Source organism: Chrysemys picta, chromosome 12 (assembly GCF_011386835.1).
Source record: "Chrysemys picta bellii isolate R12L10 chromosome 12, ASM1138683v2, whole genome shotgun sequence".
Classification (NCBI taxonomy): Eukaryota; Metazoa; Chordata; order Testudines; family Emydidae; genus Chrysemys; species Chrysemys picta.
In genome coordinates, this window is record NC_088802.1 from 27,082,649 (window position 1) to 27,110,408 (window position 27,760).

The 27,760-nt window shown below is 59.1% G+C and overlaps 1 protein-coding gene, 1 long non-coding RNA gene and 1 pseudogene across 2 annotated transcripts; 2 read left to right on the forward strand and 1 right to left on the reverse strand.

Moving 5' to 3' along the window:
- Positions 1 to 19: 19 nt before the first annotated feature.
- LOC135974564 (fibrinogen-like protein A) lies at positions 20 to 3,559 on the forward strand (the record flags this gene model as incomplete). The annotated part of the gene is made up of 3 exons (XM_065562972.1): positions 20 to 494; positions 1,263 to 1,325; positions 2,469 to 3,559. Coding segments are annotated over 3 exons (1,002 nt in total), but the record flags the coding sequence as incomplete, so codon positions are not given.
- Positions 3,560 to 9,632: 6,073 nt separating this feature from the next.
- LOC135974458 (fibrinogen-like protein 1-like protein) lies at positions 9,633 to 14,740 on the forward strand (annotated as a pseudogene).
- Positions 14,741 to 25,893: 11,153 nt separating this feature from the next.
- On the reverse strand, positions 25,894 to 27,135 carry LOC135974485 (uncharacterized). Its single transcript, XR_010591750.1, has 3 exons — positions 27,040 to 27,135; positions 26,802 to 26,906; positions 25,894 to 26,353 (listed from the first exon to the last, which is right to left on the reverse strand). It is a non-coding gene; the product is annotated as an uncharacterized LOC135974485 (long non-coding RNA).
- Positions 27,136 to 27,760: the final 625 nt, after the last annotated feature.

Below are 27,760 nucleotides of genomic sequence, written 5' to 3' on the forward strand. Positions count from 1 at the left end.
GAGGAACTCCCAGTACCCACCCAGCCCCCACACCTCAGGGTTCCCCTCCCTGCGGCTCTGTGGCCATACCCCCCACCCCCCTGTCCGTGGGGCTCTCATTACCCACCCTTCAGGCCTTCCCAGGGCTCTCAGTGCCCCCCCAGCCCCAATCTCCATTTTCCCTTTCTCTCACCCACTCTCCCGCCCTTCCCTGCCCGGTTATTTCCATGGCACAGGAGTGTCTCTGTGGGGCGGGAACATTTCTCCAGGGCGAGTCCCAAACTCCTCAGCACCCGCCCCCCTCCTGGGAGTCTCTGTCCCAACGGGGCCGGTTCCTAGCGTCTCCTCTCACCGGCTCTTCCCTTTTGCAGCTGCCCGGTGCCCTCGTCTCCTGCTCCTCGCCGGCCTGCTGGCCCTGTCAGCCCCAGTTCTCACCCTGGAAATACACAACCTGAACATCTTAAAGGGACCCACCCATGCAATCCGGAACATCCACCCAAAGCACCTGAAGGCAGGTGTGTCATGTGTCTGCTTCTATAGCCCTCCCCTCTGGCCCTAGGGATCCCTGCCAGCCCTGGGGCCTCAGGACGTCACTCACTGGCTGCCTGGGGATTATGGAGGCCTGAAGCCACTGGGAGAAATTACAATCCAAACGTAGCTCTCTATTCAAACCACGCTGAGCTCTTTGGTGGTTTGAGGGAGGGGAGGGAGGGAAGTTCGGAGGGGCACAGGGGCTGGCCCATTGCAGTGCAGGGAGCAGCATGGGACAAAGCCAGGAGGTGCTGGTTGCCTTGGGCAGCAGAGGGGGCGCGGAGGAGTGAACTGGTGCAGCGTGGGCCCGAGCCAGGCAGGGGCAGACGGGATGAGATGGGGGTGCTCGGGCAGCAGGGCGACTGGTGCAGAATTAACACAGAGCTCGAGCTAGGCAGGGCAGGGCTGTGCAGAGCTGGAGGGGAGGCGCGGGGGCTGGAAGCTGCTGCAGGAGGAGCTGCAGAGCCAGGGAAGGGACTGGAAGGCACAAGTTGGTGTGGGCAGAGCCACGGGAGCGGGCGGTGAGTTTGGTGGCTGCATTTGGGCCAGACTGGAGAGGAGCAGACGGAAGCCAGGTAGAGCGGTGAGGGGGGTTTACAGAAGCGTGGGCAGAAGAATGGTTTGTCCTGGATGAGGGTTTCAGGGACACGGAGAAGGGGAGGCGAATGCACTGCTAACACTCTCTGGTGCTTGGGAGACAGTCTCTGAAAACCCCTCATGTCACGCGGATCTCCCAATTCCTGTCCCTACAGATCAGGGGAAAGGGAACCTGCGGCACAGCCGAGCCAGTGACCCGCAGTTACCAGAGGCCCACGGTAAGAGTATCCCACGCTTCACCTATCCACGCCTTGCAGAAATGAGATGCAAGAACAACAAGAAGCAACAGAGAGTCCTGTGGCACCTTTAAGACTAACAGAAGTATTGGAGCATGAGCTTTGGTGGGTGAATGCCCACTTCATCAGACGCAAGATTCACCCACGAAAGTTTATGCTCCAATACTTCTGTTAGTCTTAAAAGTGCCACAGGACCCTCTGTTGCTTTTTACAGATTGAGACTAACACGGCTACCCCTCTGATATGAAGAACAACAAGAGTTATTCACACAGCTTCTCCCTGCAGGGCAGAACAAGGCATTGGGATGCATTGTCTGACCGGGCCATAGGGGAATCCCCAGGGATTATACAGGCCCCTGGGAGCAGGAACTCTGGTGACAGAGGGTGGGAGGGTGTGGGGGAAAGGGCTTGATACACACAGGCTGTAACGTGTCCTGCAGAGGAGAAGCTTTGGGTCATGATCTTTCTGCAGGAAAAGTGGCACCACTGATAGACTGTGTGGGATCCAGGACCCAGGGCTGTGACCCACTGGGCCGTGTCCCTCACTACTGCAGGTGTGGGGAGTTTGCAGCCAAAATTTGGGATGAGTGGCAAGATCCTTTGACTCCACAGACTCCTCCTTTCCCTGGCAGCTGGTGTCGGTGGCCTCAGCACACACGCCCTGTTGGAGAGCCCTTGGCACAGGAGTTTGCTGAGAGCTGAGGGGGTGCAGAACCCGCTGCTGTAAGATACAGTCACCCCACAGGACACACGGTGCTGTTAGCTCGCAGTGTCCCACGCATCATGTCTGCCGTGTTAAACACCTCCCCGAAAACCCCTGCAGAGTATGAACAGGGGCCTGTTTGTCTTCTGGGAAACCTACGTGTGCACGTGCAAAGTAGCTAGTTAGAGAATAAACTGCCCAGGAGTGGGTGACAGGACTGTGCCAGCAGATTCGGGCTCAGTGTCTGCATCCCTTGTTGAAGTCTCTTTGACAATGGGCTGGCAAAGCATGCGGGGTGTCAGTGCAGACACTGCTGTCTGTGGCACACCGGAGAGGCCCTTTCTCACTGACCCAGGGTGGGAAGAGCTGAGCAGGGTTCTGTTCCACGGGGTTTAGTGAAAGCGATCTCTCTCTTGTGCACAGTCTGGCCCAAGGACTGCAGCGAGATAACCTGGAACAGGGTCAGTGGCGTCTTCGTCATCCAGCCCACAGGATTCCACCAGATTGTCGTTTACTGTGACTTGAACAGCACCAGCGAGGGCTGGACGGTCCTCCAGCGGAACCGGCACGACACACAGATCACCTGGGCTGAGTCCTGGAGCACCTACAAGTACGGCTTTGGCAACGTGCAGGATGACTACTGGCTGGGGACGGAGTACATCTATCGGATCGCCAAGCAGAAGGTCTACCAGGTCAGGTTTGTCATCCACGATTCATCCAGCACCATGAAATACGCAGATTACAACCTCTTTGGTCTGGAAGACGAGTCCAAAGGCTACAGGCTGAGGCTGGGCTCTTACACTGGGACTGCAGGGGACGCCATGACTTCAAACAATCCTACCACCGTGCATGACAACATGAAGTTCTCCACTAAAGACCTGGATTAGGACACTTACGGTGGGAACTGTGCGTCTAGCTATGGGGGGGGCTGGTGGTACTCGGCTTGTCATTCTGTTCGACTGAACGTCAAAGGGAGCATCACTTGGGGTAGTTTCTGTAGTGGGAACTGCCAAGCCTCCGCCATCCTCATCAAACCAGCGTCCTACTGTTAGTCACCCCTTCCCCACCCTCCTGTCTGCAGTGAGGCCAACCCCTGCTCCACGAAGGGAGGGAAAAAGGTCAGCGTGTGTCATGGCCAAACCTCACACCCAACTCGGAGGGGGAAGTATCATGTTTATCCAAAATGGGGCAACTTTCTCTTTTCTTTTCTTCCGTGCACTTTCCGAGCTAATCTCTGCTGGGCACTTGTGCTTTGCGTTGACTTGACATAGTGATTTTCGTAATCAGAAGAATCATTTGCAAAACCTGCAGTATGCAGATGTAGAAGCTCCGGGGAGAGTAAATGCCTCGGATCCGTAGTGACCTTTCAGTGTCTTTCGCTCTCAGACTCATGGGCAGTTCCAGAGGTCACAGGGGTGGGGAAATCCAGAAACACAGAAGGGTTTTTATAAACACCCGCTCCACTGCTCATTAGCAGGGATTAAAGCTTCACATTAAAAAGGCATTTTAAATGTGGTGGCCCCGGTTGGTAACTTTCTTTTGCGTGCCACTTACTCTCTGCTGTGCTCTCGTGGGCACCGTACTGCGTAGATCCATTCCCAGTATTCTCAGCCGTCCTGCCTTGGGGGAGTTGGGCTGGTAGACCTGGCTGGGTTCCTTGCCCCACAGTCTTAGGGGTCTGTGGTTGCTGTGAGGGAATTTTCGGCAATGGCCTAGCAGGATTTGAAAGCCAGGCCTGCACGTCTGATGATATCTGGGTAGCTGCAGCATTGGCCTGAGGGGCCCTTTAATCAGTACCTTGAATTACTGTCCACGTGTGCAAGTAGGTCCTAGTCCAAAGCCAGTTGATAACAGACAATCTTCCATTGACTTCAGTGGGCGTTGGATCAGGCCCTAGTGTAGGGTTGTTGGGATGGGCCCGTTGCTGCCAACTGCACCAAGAGTAACTCCTTGGGCCACCAGTCCTTTCTCACGTTTGGGGGAGGAGAGACTGGGATGCTGGGAGAGGAGACTATGGGCTACCTGCTGTCGATACAATACCCAGAGAGAGCCTGTGGGGCAGACACGGGGTGTATTCCACTCCCACAGCAGGCGGAGCCGCTCCTCAGCCTGAGAATCAGGGCTCTGCCCCCAGCTTTGCCTGGCCATGTGCTTCGGTGAAGAGGTCACAGACCCAGGGGCTGTCTCCTGTAAGGGCTGTTGCTTGCTGGCCGCAGTAGGACACTCACATAGCAACAAGCAAAAATGGGGGAAGGGATTTTCCAAAGGTCACGAGTTACTTAGGAGCACAGAGCCCATTGAAAGTCAATGAGCAGGGCTGGATTTGGGAGTGGGCAACCGCCCAGGGTGCAATGGTCCAGGAAGGCTCCGTGGTCAGGGGGCTGTCCATGCCCGTGGGACCCATGCGTGTGGGGAGGACTGGGCAGTTGGAGAGCGGCGGCTGCTGGCCGGGCACCCAGCTCTGAAGGCAGTGCTGCCGTCAGCAGCAGCGCAGAAGGAAGGGTGGCATGGTAGGGTGTCTTGTCACTCTTCTGCAGGGAGTGGAGCTGGGGCGGCTGCGGCTGTGGCTGGGGCACGCAGCTCGAGCCTGTTCACCTCAGCCAATCTCCGGCCGAGCCGGGAGCCAGGCCCTCCCCATCCTCCTTGCCCGGCGCTCCAAAAGGCAGCGACCCCCGGCCACAGCGGGAGTCGACCTCACGGAGATCCTACCTGCTCCCTCAGGGCTGCTGCTGCTCTATAGGGAGCTCATCCCCCCCACACCCTGGGGCCTGTCTGCTAGGGTTACCATATTTCCACAATCAAAAAAGAGGACGGGGGGGAGCCCCGCTCTAGCCCTGCCCCCGCCCTGCCCCGCCCCCATCCACGCCCTCCCACTTCCCACCCCCTGACTGCCCTGCTCAGAACGCCCAACCCCCCCACTCCTTGTCCCCTGACTGTGCCATCCTGGGACCCCTGCCACTAACTGCCCCCTAGGATCCCACCGCCATCTAGCCTCCCTGCTTCTTGTCCCCCGACTGTCCCCTCCTGAGAACCCCCCACCCTAACTGCCCCCCTAGGACCGTACCTGTCCCCTGACTGCCCTGACCCTTATCCACACCCCCACCCCATATTCACACCCCTACCCCCAGATAGACCCCAGGGACTCCCATGCCCTATCCAACTGCTCCTTGCTCCCTGACAGGACCCCCAGAACTCCTGACCCATCCAACCCCCTCTGCTCCCTGCCTCCTTGACCCCTCTCCACACCTCTGCCCCCCTGACAGCTCCCCCAGAACCCCCGACCCATCTAACCACCCCGCTCCCTGTCCCTGCCTGCCTCGACCCCTCTCCACACCCCTGCTTATACAGGGTAAACTCAGAAATTGTTTGCCCTCTATAACACTGATAGAGAGATATGCACAGCTGTTTGCTGCCCCCCTCCCCAGGTATCAATACATACTCTGGGTTAATTAATAAGGAAAAAGTGATTTTATTAAATACAGAAAGTAGGATTTAAGTGGTTCCAAGTAGTAACAGACAGAACAGAGTGAATTACCAAGTAAAATAAAATAAAACACGCATGTCTGAGTCTAATACAGTAATACAACTGAGTACAGATAAAAACCTCACCAGTTCCAGAATGCTCCTTTTTACAGACTAGTCTCCTTCTAGTCTGGATCCAGCAATCACTCACACTCCCTATAGTTACTGTCCTTTGTTCCAGTCTCTTTCAGGTATTCTTGGGGGTGGAGAGGCTATCCCTTTAGCCAGCTGAAGACAAAATGGAGGGGTCTCCCAGGGGGTTAAATAGACTTTCTCTTGCGGGTGGAGACCCCCTCCTCTCTCCTATGCAAAATCGAGCTCCAAGATGGAGTTCTGGAGTCACATGGGCAAGTCACATGTCCATGCATGAGTCAGTTTTTACCAGCCAAGCCACATTCCTGGGAAGGCTCTGATGTGGATTGGTATCTTCAAGTTAATTGTTGGCTGAAGTGGTTTTTGATTGGGCACCTAATTTGCACTTTTCTCAGGAAGCTGACCAAATGCTCTACTAGGCTAGTTAAAATCAAGCAAGTATACAGCCAATATTCCTAACTTCAAGTACAAAAATGATACATTCACACCAAGAGGATTAATAGATTCAGTAGATCATAACTTTTACAGAGATATGTTACATGGCATATGTAGCATAAAACATATTCTAGTTATGTCATATATACATTCATAAGCACATTCCATAAAGCATTGGGGGGGGGGCACCATCACACAAAGAAATTGCTCCAGCTGGGCAAAACTTTTTCCATCAGAAATGTGGTTTTGGGGAAAGCAAAATTTTCTGTGGGAAAAAGTCAACTTTGTTGCAATGGCAAATACGGCAGGAGAGGGGGCACCATGAGAGCTGAACAGGCCGTTTGCTCATGTACACACAGCACAAGAGAGAAACACAGGAGAATGGATCTGCTCTGCTCCGGGCTGGGAATTGCTTTGTTTGTTCTCTAGAGAAGGGAATGCAAACTGTTCAGCAATCCCTCCCCACAACCCGTAAGAAGAGTTAATGCTGAATGTGTGTCAGTGGGGCCATCTACCGTCCAAAGCAATACTACATTTTCTGGACAAAACAATGAGGCCTTTGGACACCGAACGTCAGGAAGTCTGGAGACGGACAATGAAAGGAACCCAGCACCGCCCCACTGGTCTAGGACCTTCCACTCCAGCAGTCTGACACCGGCCACTCAACTTTGTCCCCTGAAACTGACAACACGTCCAACTAGTTTCCTTGCCTCAACTCCCATTGCTCTGCAACCTGCACTGCAGAGCTTCCTAAAAACGTCCCTTGTCCAGCCGTGCATCCCACCCCGTTTCCAGGGCTGTTCACAGACCAAAGGGCAGCCTGGCCAGAGGGCAGAGCAGCCAGGCTAAGCCTGTGGAGTGACCCTGGTGATGTGACCGGGGGGAACTGGCTGAATCCCTGAATTGTCCGTTTCCAGACTTTGTGCAGTTTGGGGCTTGAGAAGCTGCAGTAGTTCTGTGCAGAAAGTGCATTTAGGGGCCGTTAACTAGACCGTTCTGCATTGATGCCCACACGACCCCTCCTTCCGTGCACTACCCTCCCTTCGTCCCTCCAGGCTCCCGCCCCGCTGAGCCTTTCTAAGGGGCTGAGGGGTTTAATCACAGAATTCTTGTTTTACTGCTTCAAAGGAACTAGTTTATTTGGCCATGTAGCAGATCGCTGACTCACTGGCGCGGCGCCTCCTGCTGGTCATCCAGGAATTAGTTCAATTCCAGCACTAGGAGCGCCTCCTGCTGGCCGGTGTCTCTCCTGCTTCAGGCCCCCATGTCCCTCACAGACCCCAGTGCCCCTTACCTTGGGGTGCTGTCCCAAAGCAGTGCCCCCACACTCTGGCTCTCCCTTCCCAGGGGAACCCTCTCCCCCATGCCCACCTTGCCTCAGTGGCTACTGCCAGTCGTCATCTAGCCCCCTTTCTCTGGGGCAGACTGCATAGGGTTACCACACGTCCGGTTTTTCCCGGACATGTCTGGCTTTTCGGCAATCAAACCCCCGTCCGGGGGGAATTGCCAAAAAGCTGAACATGTCCAGGAAAAATACCGGCTGGGCACTTCCCCTCCCGCGGCTGCTTTGCTCCTCCCCGGACTCAGACTTCGGCTCTGTTTAAGAGCCAAGCTGCCCGAGCCAGCGCTACCGGCTTCGGGCAGCCCCCGTGCCTCCGGACCCCAGCTGTCGGAGCAGAGCAGCTGGAGCCGGGGAGGGGAAGTGCCCGGCCGGCGGCTGGGGTCCGGAGGCATGGGGCTGCCCGAAGCCGGTAGCGCTGGCTCGGGCAGCTTGGCTGTTAAACAGAGCCGAAGTCTGAGTCCAGGGAGGAGCAGAGCAGCTGGAGCCCGGGAGAGGAACTGCCCGGCCAGGGGCGCAGGGTGCGGAGGCATAGGGGCTGCCCAAAGCCCGAGCGCTACCGGCTTCATGGTTGGCCGGTCAGCCTCCAGACCCTGCGCCCCCAGCTGGGCGCTTCCCCTCCCAGGCTCCAGCTGCGCTGGGGAAGCGCCGGCCGGGGGCGCAGGGTCTGGAGGCTGCCCGGCAAACCGTAAAACCGGTAGCGGTCGGGCAGCCCTTTTCGCGTGGCTGGGAGGGAGGAGGGGGAGTTAGGGTGGGGACTTTGGGGAAGGGGCGGAGTTGCGGCGGGGCCGGGGGTGGGAAAGGGGCGGGGCTAGGGCCCGTGGAGTGTCCTCTTTTTTTATTTTTTAAATATGGTAACCCTAAGACTGCATCTGTCATGGCCACTCATCGCTGCCAAGGGGGTTGGATCAGCTGCTTCTGCCTATGCTCAGGTGGCACCTCTGCAGCCCCAGTACCACCCTGGGCCTTACCAAGCCTCAGCCTGGGGAATTGCCAAGCTGGAGCTCCCCAGCTCCTCTTGCCCATCCCCAGCCCTGCTCTGTTTCAGGTCCCCTGTGCTCTCCGGCAGCCAGGCCCTTCCCACTCCCAGCCCGGTACTGCGACCCTGGCTCCTGGCCCGGCCGCGCGCCCGGCTCCCGGCATGGCACCGCAACCCCGGCTCCCGGCACGGCACGCGACCCCCGCCCGGCACCGCGGGCCCGGCTCCCGGCCCAGCACCGCAACCCCGGCCCGGCTCCCGGCCCGACACCGCACCCCCGGCCCTGCGGGCCCGGCTCCCGGCCCAGCCCCGCGACCCCGGCTCCCGGCCCGGTACTACGACCCCGGCTCCTGGCCTGGCCGCGCGCCCGGCTCACGGCACGGCACCGCGACCCCCGCCCGGCACCGCGGGCCCAGCTCCCGGCCCGGCACCGCGAGCACGGCCCCTGGCCCGGTACTGCGACCCCGGCTCCTGGCCCGGCCGCGCGCCCGGCTCCCGGCATGGCACCGCGACCCCGGCTCACGGCACGGCACCGCGACCCCCACCCGGCACCGCGGGCCCGGCTCCCGGCACGGCCTCGCAACCACGGCTCCCGGCACGGCACCGCGACCCCCGCCCGGCACTGCGGGCCCGGCTCCTGGCCCGGCCGCGCGCCCGGCTCCCGGCATGGCACCACAACCCCGGCTCCCGGCACGGCACCGCGACCCCCGCCCGGCACCGTGCGCCCGGCTCCCGGCACGGCCTCGCAACCTCGGCTCCCGGCACGGCACCGCGACCCCCGCCCGGCACTGCGGGCCCAGCTACCAGCCTGGCACCGCGACACCAGCCGCGGCTCCTGGCCCGGCCGCGCGCCCGGCTCCTGGCATGGCACCGCGACCCCGGCTCCCGGCACGGCACCGCGACCCCTGCCCGGCACCGCACCGGCCCCGGTCCCGCACCCCCGGCTCCTGCCGAGCACCGCCGGCCCCGGCCCGGCCCCGCACCACCGACCCCAGCCCCAGAGGCCCCGGCCGAGCACTGCCGAGCCCTCCGTCCCTCCTGATTTTCCCGGACATGTCCGGCTTTTGGGGATTTCCCTCCGGACGGGGATTTGAGCCCCCAAAAGCCGGACATGTCCGGGAAAATCCGGACGTATGGTAACCCTAAGGTAATGAGCCGATGGAGCTGTTTTGCCAAAGGGATCCGTTTTGGGTGCTGTTGGGCAGGGGCGGCTCTAGGCACCAGCAAAGCAAGCACGTGCTTGGGGCAGCCCATTTGCAGGGGCGGCAGGGATCCAGCCTGGGAGCTGAGAACCAACAGGGGGTCCTAGGAGCTGTAGTTCCTTGGTTAGCTCCCTTCCTATAGAGCCAGCCCTGGAGCAGGGAAAGAACTACATTTCCCAGCATTCCTTTGGCCACTACCAACAGGAAAGAGGGGGAGGGAGGGAGGTAGCTAAGACCTCATGCTGCAGCCTGCTATGAATGGAGAGCTGCACTCTGAAGGGTAGGGATACCATATTTTAACATTCAAAAAATAGGACAGTCCACAGGGAGGGTAGCCCCCCCCGCCACCATCCACCTCCTCCGACTGCCCCCCACAGAAACCCCAACCCATCCAACCCCCACTGCACCCTGTTCCCTGATCACCCCCTCCCGGGACCCCTCTCCCTAACTGCCCCCCAGGACCCCACCCCCTATCTAAGCCTCCCTTTTCCTTGTCCCCAACTGCCCCCTCCTGAGACCGCCCCAACTTCCCCCCTAGGACCCCACCCCCTACCTGTCCCCTGACAAACTCCCGGGACTCCCATGCCTATCCAACCGCTGCCTGTCCCCTGACTGCCATCCCAACCCCTGACCCATCTAACCCCCCCTTCTCCCTGCCCCTGACTGCCCCCCCGAACCTCCGCCCCATCCAACCCCCCAGCCCCCTTATCATGCCACTCAGACCAGCCTGTCTGGCTCCGCGCAGCGCCAGACACACTGCTGCATACATGCTGCCGTGCTCCCCTGCGGAGCCACAGCTCCCCCCCGCACCTGCCTTCCAGATTTGAACACCTCAAAATTCAGGAGTGCTCAAGCTCAGTTTGGGCGGCTGTTACTTCATTTCTCCCAAATCAAATCTACTGATCCACTGTAACTTGCTGTAGAAAAAGTAGGATAAAACTGAGCAAGAAATGCTTCCCAGTGGTTATTAGGACTGGAATTGCTATTTTCAACAGCCATTGCCTTTTTGTTCGTTTGTTTGTTTGTTTGTTTAAAAGGAAGACAGTGATATTGCATTGGCAAATTCCCCATAGAAAGAAAGAGTGGAAGAAAAGAATAATAAAGGCACCTCAACTTTTCCTCATTTATGTATGTCAGTCTTATAATATGCATCCAGATATCCTCCAATCACACAAGCTGAAAATCGTTCCACTTTACTGCAGTTCTGTAACCATATGGGAACCAATCCTGTCTGTGTTCTGTGCACATGTAAAATTCATGCTGAATGACCTGCCGTGGGAGCGAGTTACCAGTGACCCAGGGCTGCAGCGGAAGGAGGTGCAGGTGGGGGAGGGGAGGAGAGAGCCCAGAGCTGGGTCGGCAGGAGGTGTGTGTGGGGGGCAATGAGGGAGCCCAGAGCTGGGGCGGCAGGGGGTGGGGAGAACCCAAAGCTGGGACAGCAGGGGGGTGCAGCGAGGAGCCCAGGGCTGGGACGGGGGGCAGCCAAAAATTTTTTTGCTTGGGGCGGCAAAAAACCTAGAGCCGGCCCTGCTGTTGGGTACAGTTCACGATAGTGTTGAGTGCAGGAGTGCTGAAGTGCTGTTATCCGTATGAATAAAGGGTGGCAGAACCAATGGGAGATTAATGCACAGGCCCACAGGGCCCGTGCCTAGGGGCGCCAGCCAATTTGGGGGCCCCTGCAGGAGCGCCAGAACCTGTGCAGAAGTGAGGGTGCCACTGGCTCCAGAACTGTGGCCCCGCTTGTCCTCTTCCCCTGTGGCTCTGTCCCCTGCCAGGCTGGAAGCTGGAGCCTGGCTGTGGTAAGAGGCGCCCAGGGAGCCGGGGCCAGTTGTGGGGAGCCCTGGCCCCTCCACCTGCCCAGGGTGGGGGCCAGGGAGCCTGAGAGCAGCCCACAGTCTGTATCCCCAGGGTAGGTGGAGAGTCCGGGCCTCCCCACTGTGACTTGGGCTACCTGGGCAGCTCTTACCACAGGCCAGCTTCCGGCCAGGCCTGGGAGTGGAGCCTTGTGGGGGAAGAGGAGGACCAAGAGGCAGGACCCCATGGTGAGGGGAGCTGGGGAGACCAAATGTTCTTTGTACCCAGCTCCCCAATAAACCTTAATCGGCCTCTGGGTGGTGTGGGCAGAGCCACGGGAGCGGGCGGTGAGGTTGGTGGCTGCATTTGGGCCAGACTGGAGGGCAGCGGCCAGGAGCCAGGTAGAGTAGCTAAGGGGAGTCTGGGTTAGTTGAAGTCATGACACCCGCACTGGATGGATCAGGAGCAGTGCTTTGAGGACTGGCCCTGCCGCCATAGCCCTGATTGGCTGGGGATGGGCACACAGGAGAAGCTGGCCTCCCGCCCCGTCCCTCAGAGCCCTGGCTGGCTGGAGAGCTGGCAGGAAATCCTGCCTCTCCTGCCTGCTGCCAGCCCTTCTCCCACCCTTCGAGAAGGGGCTGTCGGAGAGACATGTGCTGTCCCTGCAGGGACACAGCAGGGCCCAGGGGAGCCTGAGCTCAGGGCTGGGAGCTGGGCCCAGGGAGCCGCCCTGCGCATGTGCGAACGGGCCCTGGCCCAGAGGGAAGGAGCCTGTTGGTGCCCGATGCAAGCAGAGCCTATCAGGCCTCTGGGATTGGTGCCCGGCCCCCTCCTGCTGATGGTTCTTGGCAGCGACGCGGGGCTGTGGCCAGGCTGAGGAGGGTACCAGGGTGGGTCTCTGCTCTGGAGGGATTCTGGGTGAATTCCTGCCTCCCCGCGGGTGTCAGAGTTTGGAGCAATCCAGCAGGGAGAGGCGCCCCAGTGCCCAGCGGATAACTGAGGCCTACAGCTGGGCCAGCGGAGGGACAGGGAGGCGAATGTGCTGAGAATACGCCCAGCTGTGGAGATGGGAATATCCTCTGTAAAGCCCTCACGTCACTCGGTTCTCTCCTCCCCACACAGATCAGGGGAAAGGGAGCCTCCGGCGCAGCAGAGCCAGTGACATGCGGGTAGCCCAGGGTAAGTGGTAAGTGTGTCCCGCTTGCATTGTCCCCCCTCACAGGGGTGACACACACACACACACACACACTGCAGAGATCTGGGAGCAGAGTGCCAGCGGTGAGAATTCCCTCAGACACAGCTATGGGGACATCAGTCTGGCGCGAGGCTAGAGACCAGAGCTCACCTCCAGGACTCCTCAGCGCAGCCTGATCTGGCCAAGATGCAGCTGCTATTCCTCGGTGGAGAAGTTGGGAAGGAGGCCAAGGAAAGTTTTTATGGAAACTCCACTGTGATCATAACTCTTAGCGGGGTTTTGTTCCATGAGGTTTTGTTCTTGACAACTTGTTTCGTTTTGCCCACAGCCTGGCCCAAGGACTGCAGCGAGATAACCTGGAACAGGGTCAGTGGCGTCTTTGTCATCCAGCCCACAGGACTCCATCAATTCGAGGTCTACTGAGAGCTGAACAGCACCAGTGAGGGCTGGACGGTTCTCCAGCGGAACCGGCACAACACACAGATCACCTGGGCTGAGTCCTGGAGCACCTACAAGTACGGCTTTGGCAACGTGCAGGATGACTACTGGTTGGGGATGGAGTACATCTATCGGATCGCCAAGCAGAAGGTCTACCAGGTCAGGTTTGTCATCCACGATTCATCCGGCACCATGAAATACGCAGACTACAACCTCTTCGGTCTGGAAGACGAGTCCAAAGGCTACAGGCTGAGGCTGGGCTCTTACACTGGGATTGCAGGGGACACCATGGCTTCATACAATCCTAGCACCATGCATGACAACATGAAGTTCTCTGCTAAAGACCTGGATCAGGACACTTCCAGTGGGAACTGTGCGTCTAGCTCTGGTGGGGGCTGGTGGTACTCGGCTTGTCATTCTGTTCGACTGAACATCAAAGGGAGCATCACTTGGGGTAGTTTCTGTAGCGGGAACTGCCAAGCCTCCGCCATCCTCATCAAACCAGCGTCCTACTGTTAGTCCCCCCTTCCCCACCCTCCTGTCTGCAGTGAGGCCAACCCCTGCTCCACGAAGGGAGGGAAAAGGGTCAGAGTGTATCATGGCCAAACCTCCCGCCCGCTTTCACAGGCCTTGCTGGGGGAAGTATCAGGGTTACCCAGGAAACGGGGACACTTTCCTTCTCCTCTCCCTCCCTGCAGACTTTCTGAGCTTTTTTCCACTGGGCCTTTCTCCGCTGGGCTGACTCCCATGCACCAGCGTTTGGCTGGAGTGACTCTTCCGCGTCATTTTAGCTCGGCGATGCGATGAGCAGGCCTAGAGGTCACTGGAAAGGTGAAATCCCAAGCATGGCGGGAGCTTCTCAAACACCCTCTGCATGGCCGTGCCTCGGGATCCAGGCTTTGAAATAAACACACACTTCTAAGCAGTGAGGTCTGCAGATGGTAATTCTGTGCCCTGCTGTCACTGTCTCTCCGGGTGCTCCCATGGGCACCACGCTGCTGGAGAACATGCCTGGCGTTACCAGGTTCACAGGCAGAGCATACGGGGCTGCTGGGATGGGTCTGCAAGAGTAAATCTCCAGGCCACCAGCCCTTCCATTTGGGGCGGGGAGGAGGAGAGACTGGGGCCAGAGGGATTTTCTGGGGGAGGAGAAAGAGGGGATGTGAGCGGGAGGAGAGACTTGGGCCCTTAGTGCTGGGAGAGAGGAGTCCTTGGGCCCCCTGCCCTCCGGACCACATCCAGAGAGCCTGTAGGGCGGAGGCAGCGTCCATCCCACTCGCACTGCAGGCGGAGCCGCTCCTCGCCTGAGACTGAAGGCTCTGCCCGCAGCTCTGCCTGGCCACGTGCAGACTCCTGGAGCAGGAGTGCGGTGCCTCATACCAGGGCATCCTGTGGCAGCCCCCATCTATGGGGTATCACGCTGGGCCTAAATGCTGCGGCCAGGTCCCTGGATTCTGCAGCACTTCATTTAAATTAAAGAATGGTGCCCAGGGGCTGGGGCCAAGGGCATCTTCGTGGGGTTGGACCCTGCTGGCTGGAGCCATGTGCCAGCAGGGACCAGGTGGGGAGGCCCCAGACCACTGGGCCGAATGCATCCCACTGCTTGTGTGGTAAAATGCAGCCTGTTTCCCCAGCTAGCACATGGTCCCATGGCAGCTTGCACACTAGTTAGCTAGGAGTCTGGCCGCACCCCTTGGCGGAGGACAATGCCCCTATGGCGGCCCGCAGGCCTGGTGCAAGGACTGGTCCCTTTCCCTAGTGCTGTCTGGGCCCAAGGTAGGAACCCGGGCCCACTCCTGCACAGACAGGGGGAGGGGAGGAAAGAGGCCCCTGGTGCTCCCATGCCACCTGGCACAGGGCCTGGCTCTTCATCTCTACATCCGTCCTGCCCCTGCAGTCAGCAGGGCCCAGTTTTCTGAAGGGATCAGTGCCCCCTCCCTCGGCATCACCGTGGAGCTGCTCCGTGTAACACCATCATTCAGCTTGTGCCGATCAATCCTTTCATAGGAAACATTTGAAAATGCTTTGAAATCTCCCGGCTCCCTCCCAATCCGGGGCTCCTGGCCGGCCCCTGCCTGTCGCCACGGGCAGGTTCTCACACTCCCCTCAGAGCACACGGGGGGATGGGGACCTGGGACGTTAGACAGTGGTCTGGCCAGCGAAATCCCTGTTCTTTGTTCCTGAGCCGCACCTGGCACTGATGCCAGTCCCATTCCCAGGCCGTGAGCTCACACGCAAGCTGCCAACAGAAAAGGGGCATGTTCATCTTCCCTCTTCAGCAGCATTGGCTGATCCCACTGCGCCCTGCAGAGCCACAGTGAGCCAGGGATGCTGGCTGGGCAGCACGGGGTGTGGGCTGGGCCCTGGGAGACAGGCCATGGGCGGAGCAGGGGTGGGGGCAGGCAGGGCTAAGCAGGGCTCTGGAAATCTGTGGGGAGGATGTCTGTGTGTAGGGGGATGGACGGGGGAGCCTGACTGTGGGATTGGCCTGATCTGGGAATCTGGGCTGGGCAACAGTGACTGTCTCCACAGTAAGGCAACTAGGGCTTCCCATAGGGCTGTGCCAGGGAACAGAGGCTGCAGCTTCAAGCAACCATGCAGGGGGCTCCCCAGAACCACAGGTTCCCCCACAACCCTGGTCCAGTCCTCCAGACACTCCTCCCCCAATGCTCTTCTCTCCCATAATTCCCCTTATCCCGGTCACCACCTTGCCCCCACGTTCCCAATCGCCTCGCCTGGCTCCCCAGCTCCCCTCCGCTCTGGGCTGCTGTGAGCGCGGAGCCGCGGAGCGTGCTCTTAGCTGGCTGCTCCAGGGACACTGTCCTGGCAGAGGGAACTGGGAGTCGCGGCTCCTGAAGGACGGGTTTGTGTTCCCAGCTTCTCACCGGCTCTTCCCTTTAGCAGCTGCCCGGTGCCCTCGTCTCCTGCTCCTCACCGGCCTGCTGGCCCTGTCAGCCCCAGTTCTCACCCTGGAAATACACAACCTGAACGTCTTAACGGGACCCACCCATGCAATCAGGAACTTCCACCCAAAGCATCTGAAGGCAGGTGTGTTATCTTGTTGTCACATTCCCAGCTTTGCCCAGCTGGCAGAGCATTTGTGGCTCCCAAGCGCTGTCTCTGTGTCTCACCCGACATTCATCCAGCAGGGATGGGGAGGAGCTTGTGGCTGTGGTCACCGTGTGATTGTGCTCAGTGGCCCCTTGGCCTGTGGTTTGCGGTCCGGCCCTGCCAGCATCTCTTGAAAACTTACAGGAGCCAAACCCCCTCCAGGCCAACCATCTTTGTGGGTGTTTGTCCCCGGGGGGGTGGGAGGGAGGACAGGCCAGGATCGCCGGGCCATGAGGCTGGGGTCAAGTCAGAACATTGGTTATATGCCCAGTGCTCGGCCCTCGGCTGACAGTCAGATCCAGGGTGTGCCCAGAACAGGGCGGCCCGGGTGGGCTCCATGTGGCCAGGAGAACACACACGCATGTGTCCCTGGCACTGGTCACACGGACGCTGAGCTCCCCCAGGATAACAAACCTGCGGGATTCCAACCCCATTAGACACTGTGGGACACAAGCAAATCCACAGCATGGACCCACCCAAAGCCGGAGGACAGATAATGATAACACGACTCAGACAGTAATAACAGCAACCCGTGACATCTTCCTACTGCAGCGTTACCCAGAGGCCCCAGTTGTCACGGAGGATGGGGGAGCCAGGGCCCTGCATCCCCCACTTCCTGCAATTCACTGGGACTCTCAGCCAGCCAGTAAAACAGACGGTTTATTAGACGACAGGATCACAGTCCAAAACAGAGCTTGTAGGTACAGAGAACAGGACCCCTCAGTCAGGTTCAACTTGGGGGTAGGGGGCCCAGACCCCGGTGCTGGGCCTCCCTCCGTTTCCCCAGCCAGCTCCAAACTGAAACCCTCCAGCCTTTGTCTCTTTCCTGGGCCAGGAGGTCACCTGATCTCTTTGTTCTCCAACACCTTCAGTTGGCACCTTGCAGGGGAGGGGCCCAGGCCATTAGTTGCCAGGAGACAGGGTGTCGGCCATTCTCTGTGGAGACCCCTGCACGGCCCTGCCCTCTCGGGCTCTGCAACAATCACACCATTATCCCATCACCTAGATACTTAAGAAATGCATAGGGGAAACTGAGGCACCCACATTATTCAGAGAAAACATAAGACCATTCCCACTTCGTCACACCCAGTCTGGAGGCAGGGTGCCTAGGACTGGACACTGCACCCCCAGGGACAAGAGGACAGGCCCTGTGGCAAGGAACTCACGCTCTAGGGTCACAACACCCCACACCGGGCAGATGAAGCAGGTAAAAGGGGGGGGGTCGGGATGGGGTGCAGGAAAAGGTTAAGGGAGCTCATTTAGCGCAGGAGGCTGGAGGTTTAGCTCACTCACAAATCAGGGCCTTCGACACAGGGTTGGCAGGTGTCGGGTTTTCGACCAGAACGCCTGCTCGAAAAGGGACCCTGGCAGCTCCGGTCAGCACCGCCCACCGGGCCATTAAAAGTCTGGCCGGTTGGTGGCGCAGCGGGGCTAAGGCAGGCTCCCTTCCTGACCTGACTCTGTGGGGTTCCCGGAAGTGGACGGCACGTCCCTGCAGCCCCTAGGCGCAGGGGTGATCAGGAAGCTCCATGCGATGTCCTCATCCCGAGTGCCGGCTCTGCAGCTCCCATTGGCCGGGAACCATGGCCAATGGGAGCTGCAGGGCCTGTGGGCGCAGGCAGCACACAATGCTGCCTGGCCATGCCTCCTCCTAGGGGCTGCAGGGACGTGCTGGCCGCTTCTGGGAGCCCTGCGGAGCCAGGGCAGGCAGGGAGCCTGCATTAGCACCGGTGTGCCGTTGACCAGGAGCCGGCTGAGGTAAGCGCCGCCTGACCGGAGCTCGCACCGAGAAACCCTGCCCCAGGTCGGAACCCCCTCCCCCACCCAAATTCCCTCCCAGACCTCACACCCGGCACCCCAACCCCCTGCCCCAGGTCGGAACCCCCTCCTGTACCCTAATCCCACCCAGACCTCACACCCGGCACCCCAACCCCCTGCCCCAGGTCGGAACCCCCACCTGTACCCTAATCCCTCCCAGACCCCACACCCCCACCCGCACCCCAATCCCCTACTCCAGCCCTGAGCCCCCTCCCGCACCCAAACTCCCTCCCAGAGTCCGCAGTCCAACCCTCTGCCCCAGCCCGGATCCCCCTCTGGCACCCCAAACCCCTAATCTCCAGCCCAATCCCAGAGCCCGCATCCCCACCGGAGCCCTCACCCCTCCCTGCACTCCAACCCCCAGCCCCAGCCCAGTGAAAGTGAGTGAGGGTGTGAGAGCGAGTGACTGAGGGAGGTGGGCTGAGCTGGAGTGAGTCGGGGTGGGGCCTTGGGGAAGGGCATGAAAGGGTTTGGGTCAAGGGCGTTTGGTTTTGTGCAAGTAGAAAGTTGACAACCCTACTTAAGGACCTTTGAAAAGCAGCCTCCTTAGCACCGCTCCTGATACCAGGGGCCAAGGCGCCCCCGGACATGAGAACCACAATAGGCCAGAGCAAAATGCTGCGTTAGAAATCGGAGCTCAGGCTGCCAAGCGTACGATAGCTGACAGACAGGAGATGCGGGAATTAAGGTTGTGCCTTCAGTCAGCAACTGGTGTTCATCCGTTTGCACCACACACACACCTGTAGCCAGGGCCACTATTTCCTTGTCTGTCTGCCTGTTTAGCATCTCTCGGTCCTTACTGTGCCCATCACCGTGGTGTCTGAGTGGCAAACCAAGGGTTTGACGTGTGCATATGAAACTGCCTGACTGGAAGGACGTGGTTTGGTGTGGATCAGTGACTGCTGGGGCGATTGGTGGCAGAAGGCTCTGAGGGCCTGGCTCATTCCGACCTGGCTCATTCCAATGGCTTCTACAGCTGAGAGCAGCCCAGTCTCCTGCCTGGGTCCGACGCAAACCAGGAAGTACAGGACCACGGTTAATAAGAACAGCTCAAAAGATCATTTTCGCTGAGCCCAGCCCTGCACAGATTTCCAGCTTAGGTTTGCATTTTCAGCAAAAGTTCTTGTTGATTATTTTCTCCCAACCCCTTTGTGCCTCCATAATAGCCAGCCACCCTGTCAGTCGAATCCTGGGGCGCTCCAGGGACAGCATGTGTGCGTGTATGTGTACGTCTGTATATATGTGTATGTGTACATGTGTGTATGTATGTGTGTACGTGTATGTGCACATGAGTGTGTGCACATGTGAGTGTGCGTGTGTATGTGTGTACATGTACCCCAGTCAGATGTATACATCTGGATTTCCTTTGAAAGAATTTTCAAATTGAGCTGATCAAGTGCAATGGCAAAGCACCCACTTCCTCTGCCCCCCAACTGCCTTCGCTGCTTTAACGTACAACCTGCTCCGCTGACACCTCTGACTCCTGAAAGCCCTAACGCTCCAGGGGAGCAGGCCATGCCCTGCCCTGCCCTGGCTTCCCCGGGTGTTACCTCGGAGGAAATCGTTCCAGATTCCAATGGGTGTCAGGTCCAGGGAAGAGCCTTATCTGGGGGGAGGCTGTACCAGACCCGCCCGACCCAGGCAGGCTCCCAGGTACTCTCTGCTCGGGGCTGATAAGGCTCCTTAGCAGTTTCTCTCCAAACAAATTCCAGTTCAAGACACCTGAGAGCTCCACAGCAGGGCAGCATCCCCAGAGCGCAGCAGGGCGGGGGTTAAGGGGAGCAGTCGGTAGCAGCACCTGCCCCTCGTACGGCAGGAGCGAGAAGTGCCAGCCTCTCTGCACAGAGGAGCAGCGTTCAGCCTGGGCCAGACGTGCTGCGGTGATGGGTAAGAGCGGGCTCGGAGAGCCAGAGGGTCTCTGGGGCAGCGCTGGGCCCTTCTGCTCCGCACTAGGGCCGGGTGGGCGTGTTCAGCTGGGATTGGAACCCACCAGCACTTGTGGTTGCGAATGTGGGGCTGGAACGCAACGTGGGGCGCTCCCACCTCGCCCGGGGGCAACTGGGGGGAAGGGCAGAGAGACACCTGGGCTGAGACTCAGAGGAGCAGAGACCCCAGCTCCAGGGAGACAGTCACCCCGGCCCAGCTGGGTTAAATTGCCCAGCTGTGTGACAGCCCCCCCATCCCCGAGGGTTCCCCCTCTGGTATGTCATAGCAGGGTAATGTGCGTATTGAACGGCAGGGGTTGCCAGAGACTGGCTGGGAGAGGCCTTTGGGGATGGAGGAAGCAGCACTAAGGTACATGCCAACCTCCCTACAGAGGAGGGGCCGTGCCCCGCAGGTGTGGGGCAGGGAGCTGGGACACTGCGCGGTGGGTCATTGTCTGGCCCAGGCCCTTCCTAGCTGGAGGCCGAGGCATTTCCTTCAGGTCACCTTCCGCTGCAGCTTGGCCACGGGCCCCCATAGCCACTAGCCCAGCCAGGGATCCCAAGTGGGGATTGTCACGGCTGGCTCCTCCCTGCTGCCAGCAGCTCTTCACTGCCAGGGAATTCCTGAAATCCTGTGTGCCCCTCCCCCACCCACCTCCTGGGGCTGTGAGTGCCCCACCCACAGCACCCCCCCCCCCCCCCGAGCTCTGAGTGCCCCTGGCCAGTCCCGCCCCTCAGCCCCCCCCCCACTTCCTGGGGCTCTGAGTGCCCTCAGCCAGTCCCCCTCCCAGATCCCGGGGCTGAGTGACCTTGGCCAACCCCCGTCCCTTCAGGAAGAACTCCCAGTACCCACCCAGCCCCCACACCTCAGGGTTCCCCTCCCTGCAGCTCTGTGGCCATCCCCGCACCAGGGCCGGCTTTAGGCCAATTCAACCAATTCCCCTGAATCGGGCCCCGGTACGTTGTACCGGCAAGAGCCGGTGTGCTGTACCAGGGTGGCCCGGCTTCCCCAGGGGGCAATTTAAAGGACCTAGGGCTCCCAGCATGGGCCGGAGCCCCAGGCCCTTTAAATTGCCACCAGACCCCCACTGCTGGAGCCCTGGGGTAGGGCTGCGGGGCTCTGGGGGCTATTTAAAAAGTCCGGGGCTCCCTCTGCCTCTACCGCCCCGGACCTTTAAATAGCCACTGGAGCCCCGCTGCTTCCCCAGAGCTCCCGCGGCTGGGATAGCGGGGGACTCGGGGGCTATTTAAAGGGCCGGGGCTCCAGCTGCCTCTGCTGCACCCCGTCCCCGCACCAGCCCCGCACCCCCTGCCCTGCCCGCAGCCAGCCCCGTCTCCAGGCAGCCCTGCACCCCCTGTCCGCAGCCAGCCCCTGCTGCACCCCTGCCCTACCTCCAGCCCCGCCCCCCCGTTCTGCCCGCACCAGCCCCGCCCCCCCTGCCCACAGCCAGCCTCTGCCGCACCCCTTGCCCTGTCTCCAGGCAACCCCTGCCGCACACCCCTGCGGCCCTGCGCAAAGCCAGCCAGCCCCACACACCCCTGTCTCCAGCCAGCCCCGCACCCCTTGCCCTGCCTGCAGCCAGACCCTACCTCCAGTGAGCCCCTGCCCTGCCTCCAGCCAGCCCCATGTCCACTGGTGCCCTGCAGTTCCCAGGGCAGTAACCCTGCACACCTGCTTCAATGAGGGGGGCAGGGAGCAGCTGGGACCCCCACATGTGCACACCACTAGGGTGACCAGACAGCAAGTGTCAAAAATCGGGACAGGGGGTGGGGGATAATAGGATCCTATAAGAAAAAGACCCCAAAATCGGGACTGTCCCTATAAAATCAGGACATCTGGTCACCCTAGCACACCCCCAGGGAATGGTGGGGACCCACACACGTGAAACGGAGCTCATTAATAACCGATCAACAGCATATATGATGCAATGTACATAATATATAATTTTATTATTTATATAGTTATGGAAAGTAAATAATACATGGAAGAAATGAAAGGCTTTTTTTTACATTATTTTTTTTTGTTAGTCATCCCTGCCGGGGCCCCGCCAAAAATGTTCGAATTGGGCCCGGCCCTTCCTAAAGCCGGCCCTGCTGGAGAGAACAGGAGGATTCAGTGAGCAGGGGCTGCCGATCTGTCCCATTCACCAGGGCTGCCATCCTGCGGCTTCAGCATTAGTGGCTGGGGTGACTTGGGGAAAGTCTCAACCTCTCCACATCCCACTTCACTGCTGCCAGAATCCCTCCTGCCCCCCCGCTACAGTCCCCTCCCTACCCAACCTGGGTGGGGCTGGAGGAGAGGGGTCTGAGAACTTGAGCTGTGGATTGGAGGTGGAACAGCTGTCAGGGGTACTGAGAGGGAGGTGGCAGGAGCTCCCCATACAAGGACGGGGGTTGCCACTGGAGGTCACTAGGAAGGACAACAAGACTCCATCCTGGGGGTCAGGAGGGGGAATCCATCCCTCAGAGGTGGGCAGGGGCTGGGTGGAAATGCTGCTGGTTCCAGGGGCTGTTAATCCCCCCTGATTCCTCGGAGGCGTCTGAGTCTCAGACAGGTTCTCGTTCCCTTGCAGCAGGAGGACGTCACGGCCAATGTGATGTGCCAGCTCCGTATCATGCGGCACTTGCGCCAGGTGCCCGAGGCGCTGCAGGGCCTGTGCCTCTGAGGCCACCAGCAACTCCCGCTCCCTGCTGCAGGTACTGCTCTGGCTCTCTGTAAATGGGGAGCTAGTGGAAGGCGAAATGGAGCCCCCTGGCACTCACAGAAAGCTGATTACAGAATGAGCCCGAACTGAGAGGCACCATATCCGCCCCCCTAAAGAGCCAGACTTCAGTGGTGATACACCCCAGCTGGGGTAGCAACAGGATTGAGAACGAGGTAGGAAGTTCAGAGCAGCAAGGAAAGCCTGGAGGGGAACTTGAGAAGAGAGGTTGGAAAAGTGCAGCAAAGAGAAAGGTGCAGACCTAGCTGTTGGGTCCAGGGCTATGCCCATGGACAAAAAGAGCAGAGAAGGAGAGCATGCCTGGGCTGTGCTGAGAAGGTTAGCCCAGGGAGAAGGGCATGAGAAAGTGTACAAGCGTGGCCTAATTCCAAGATGGGAGCAAGAGTTCTTTGTTTTGGAGGCAGAGAAGCAGGCTGTCTGTTAGAACAGGAGTCTGATTTGGATAGGGATAGAGACCTCTTCAATGTTTTTAATGAAGTAAATACTAATGGGAATTGTGTGATCATGGGAGACTTTAACTTCTTAGATATAGACTGGAGGACAAGTGCTATTAATATAATAGGGCTCAGATTTTCCTAGATGTGATAGCTGATGGATTCCTTCACCAAGTAGTTGCTGAACCAACAAGAGGGGATGCCATTTTAGATTTGGTTTTGGTGAGTAGTGAGGATCTCTTAGAAGAAATGGTTGTAGGGGACAGCCTGGGTTTGAGCTATCATGAGTTAATTCAGTTTAAACTAAATGGAAGGGTAAACAAACATAGATCTGTGACTAGGGTTTTTTTTTTCAAAAGGGCTAACTTTAAAAAATTAAGGAAATTAGTTAGGGAAGTGGATTGGACTGAAGGACTTGTGGAACAGATGGATCAGACTGAACAGGTTCCAAACCTCTCGGAGGCTCTTACCTTCTAAACAGGGACGTCTGTTTTCTAGTGAAATCAGGAAAAAGAAAGGAGAAAACTCAAAAGAGGTTCCTCCTTGCGCTCATGTACGTGACCCCTAATACTCTCTCAGTCCTCAAAGAGAGACCTCGAGAAGGAGACTTGCTGAAGGAAAGATACAGGGGACTCAGAGGTTTCCCTGGCCCTGTGCCCCTGTCCTGGCTGGCTGATGTCAGCATCCCTCTGTGAGGTCACCACCTCCCCTGCACCTTTGGCCAATAGTCTGAGGTCCTGCAAAAGGCCTTTGTGATGTCACTGTCACACCCACCCCTCCCCTGCAGTGCTAATGTCCTGCCGCAGGCCAGACCCTTTGGAGGTTTGAGCTACTCCCTGTGGATCACCCCGCTCAATGAGTGTTCATTCTAGGAAGCAAGCCGGCTAGACAGGAAAACACTCAGAAATGAGTAGACTTTATGGGCAGAAGAGACAGTTAGAGCATCTAATCTGACCCCCTGCATATCACAGGCCTTTCTGCACCATATGGGGCAGGCAGAGCTCTGCCTGGGTGCAGGGGGAATGGGATGGGGGTAGATCAAGGAAAGGGGGGAGGGGAATGGGTGTGAGGGAAAGAGCTCCTGTCCCAGATGAAGGAATTTGGGGGCAGAGGAAAGGACCCTGCTCCACACAGAGGGGAGAGGGTTTCTGTGAGTGCCAGGGGGCTCCATTTCCCCTTCCACTAGCTCCCCATTTACAGAGAGCCAGAGCAGTACCTGCAGCAGGGAGCGGGAGTTGCTGGTGGCCTCAGAGGCACAGGCCCTGCAGCGCCTCGGGCACCTGGCGCAAGTGCCGCATGATACGGAGCTAGCGCATCACATTGGCCGTGACGTCCTCCTGCTGCAAGGGAACGAGAACCTGTCTGAGACTCAGACGCCTCCGAGGAATCAGGGGGGATTAACAGCCCCTGGAACCAGCAGCATTTCCACCCAGCCCCTGCCCACCTCTGAGGGATGGATTCCCCTCCTGACCCCCAGGATGGAGTCTTGTTGTCCTTCCTAGTGACCTCCAGTGGCAACCCCCCTCCTTGTACGGGGAGCTCCTGCCACTTCCCCCTCAGTGCCCCTGACAGCTGTTCCACCTCCAATCCACAGCTCAAGTTCTCAGACCCCTCTCCTCCAGCCCCACCCAGGTTGGGTAGGGAGGGGACTGTAGCGGGGGGGGGGGCAGGAGGGATTCTGGCAGCAGTGAAGTGGGATGTGGGGAGGTTGAGACCTTTCCCCAAGTCACCCCCATCCCATTTCCCTTTCCCCAGCCACTAATGCGGAAGCCGCAGGATGGCAGCCCTGGTGAATGGGACGGATCGGCAGCCCCTGCTGACTAGGGTTACCATACGTCCGGTTTTTCCCAGACATGTCCTGCTTTTCGGCAATCAAACCCCTGTCCGGGGGGAATTGCCGAAAAGCCAAACATGTCCGGGAAAATGCCGGCCGGGCACTTCCCCTCCCGCAGCTGCTCTGCTCCGCTCCTCCCCTCTCAGACTTTAAGAGCCGAGCTGCCCGAGCCAGCGCTACTGGCTTCGGGCAGCCCCCCCTGCCTCCGGACCCCGAGCTACGGGCCAGGCACTTCTCCTCCCCGGCTCCAGCTGAGCTGGTCCACTCCTCCCCTCTCAGACTTTAAGGTTCCAGCTGCACTGGGGAAGCGCCGGCCGGGGGCGCAGGGTCTGGGGGCTGCCCGGCAAACCGTGAAGCCGGTAGTGCTGGGGCAGCCCTTTCCCCATAGCTGGGAGTGGGAGGGAGGAGGGGGCGGAGTTAGGGTGGGGAAGGAGCAGAGTTGGGGCGGGATTAAGGGCGGTGAAATGGGCGGGGCCAGGGCCCGTGGAGGGTCCTCTTTTTTATTTATTAGACATGGTAACCCTACTGCTGAATGAATCCTCCTGTTCTCTCCAGAACGGGTCCAGCCTTGCCAGCAGCAGGACAAGCGTCCCCTGTCCATGTGCCTCAGCCCTGCCTGGTCAGACGCCATCACCCATCAGTCCTTGGCCTCCCAGGCTGCCAGTGATGGGAGCAACTCTGGGTGGTGGCTCGGGTGACACAGACACCAGACCACTAGGAATTGGGTGCGGCCCTGTGGGACAGGAGAGTCTCCCAGAGGGCACTTGGGGGACTCTCCTGCCCTTCCCAAGAGCGATAGCACCCTGTCCTAAGAACATAAGTCTGGGATGAGGCAAAGCTTGTCGTTAATTAGCCTGGCTAAAGAGCTGGGTGGAGCTGCTCCACGGACAAGCTGGCTCGCTCCTGCTCATGGAGGTGAATTCATCTCCCTTCCCAGGAGCACCTGCTCTCCCTTTCATTCCCCACCAGGGTCCTTGTGCCAGGCCAGCGAATGGCCCCGCCCCAATCTCCTGAGTCTAATGCAGCTGCTCACCTTGTCCCCCATCAGCTGCTGGGTTTCCCTCAGGAGGGAGTAGGTGACAGGGAGAGAGACACACACACACATTTGTCCTTTTGGTTGCAGGGCTTCTGTCCTTCCAATCCCATTGGTGGCTGCACAGTGGGCAGAGTCCTCGCTGCGTGCCCGGCCCAACAGAATTGTAGGGCGTGGTGTGGAACACAGAAAGAGATAGAGAGACTCATCCTCCAGCCGGGGTCAGTCTGAGAGAAATTGGCTGGGGTCCCAGTCTCACTCTTCTAGCGGGTGCCATTTCCCAGCTGGGTTCCTTACCCCTCTGGTGCAGCAGCAGCTGGTAGAGCCGGTAAACCCCCTCCCTGGCCTGCCGGCTGATGTCCTTGGCTGGGTCACTGACGGACAGAGCTAGCTGTGCCATGTGGTGACCCATCCTGGGGAATTCCGCTGAGTTCTAATGGACGGGAGAGGGAAGGGGACTCCATCAGCATTTTCCTGTCAGCTCCCAGTCCCCCCCGGGCCAGGACTCTCCTTCCCCTCAGCCCCTCTGCAGGAGATGCTAGAGGATAGGAGCTAGAGCCAGACCCTTAATTTCCTCTGCCCCCAAGGAAGCCTGGAGCACAGGGCTGTGGGCAGGGCCCTCCATGAGGACTTGCTTCCCCAGCTGCTCCAGGATGACAGGGAGGCATGAACCTGGAGCACAGCCCCCTTAAAAGCCCAGAGTCACCACTTAACTAGGACAAGAAGAACTTGACTCAAGCCAGGCTCACTCTCTGCTCTGCCTCTGCCTCCCCAAGAGGAACACTCCTAACCCACAGCCCCTGCAGCAGCAGATCCTACAGCCCGTCGGAGCCAGCCCACCTACCCCTGGAGTCAGGAAGCTGGGGTCAGAGGTCACTTACGTCAAACTCAGGGAGGGTGATGGTGGATCTGAGCAGGGCCGTGCTGCTCTTAACGGCCCTGGCTCTCTCTCGCGGCCCCCTGGACACGATCCAGTAGTTAATGTGCTGTGGGGAAAGGAGGCATTGCACTGACTGCCCTGACCAAGGATGCCCACTGCGGGCCCGGCTAGGAGGACAGACTGGAAAATGGATCTAAGAGTGAAGGTAAAATTGCCCCCATCCCTCTCATCGGGCTCACCTCCAAGATGTACTGGAGCCTGTCGGTGTCTGGGGACTCTGCCAGCAGGTTCCCCAGCATGGCGTCCAGGAGGTCTGGCAAGACCCTAGGCAGATCCTGAAAGCAAGGGAGAGCCATGGGTCAGAGTTAGGGAAACTGGGGCTACATCTGCCACAGGATGGGAAGTGGGGTCTCTGGGAAGCACTGGTGAGACCCCAAACACATATCCTGGCCTCTCTCATTCACATCCCACTGCAGGCAATTAGCAAGGATTCATGGCAGGATGACAGCTGGCTCATCTATCCATGACTTTAGCATGATCTACCTGCACTTGGGTGGTGTCCTTCTCCATGCCCAGGGTGAAGACGGCGTGCAGGGCAGTTCGGAGGAGGTGGGTCTCCAGCTCTGGCTCCAGGGCAGGCGTCATGGTCCTGGCAAGAGAAAGGAGCCGGTATTAGACTGTGCAGTGCGGGGATGAGACTGGCACCAACACGCAGGTGAAACTGCAGTGAAATAGGCACAGGCTGGCAAGAAGGGAAACTGAGGCACCGAGCCAGGGAATGACAAGGCCAAGGTTTCTCAGACAGACAGTGGCAGGGCAGGAATAGCACCTGTTCCCTGGACCCTGCTGCCCCTCTGTATCTGATCCTGGGAGTGAGCCTCTCCCCAAAGCCAACTCCTTCAGGAGCCCATAGCAAAGAGACCCCCCCAGACTGTCCTGGACTCCCTGAGAGGTGCCTCC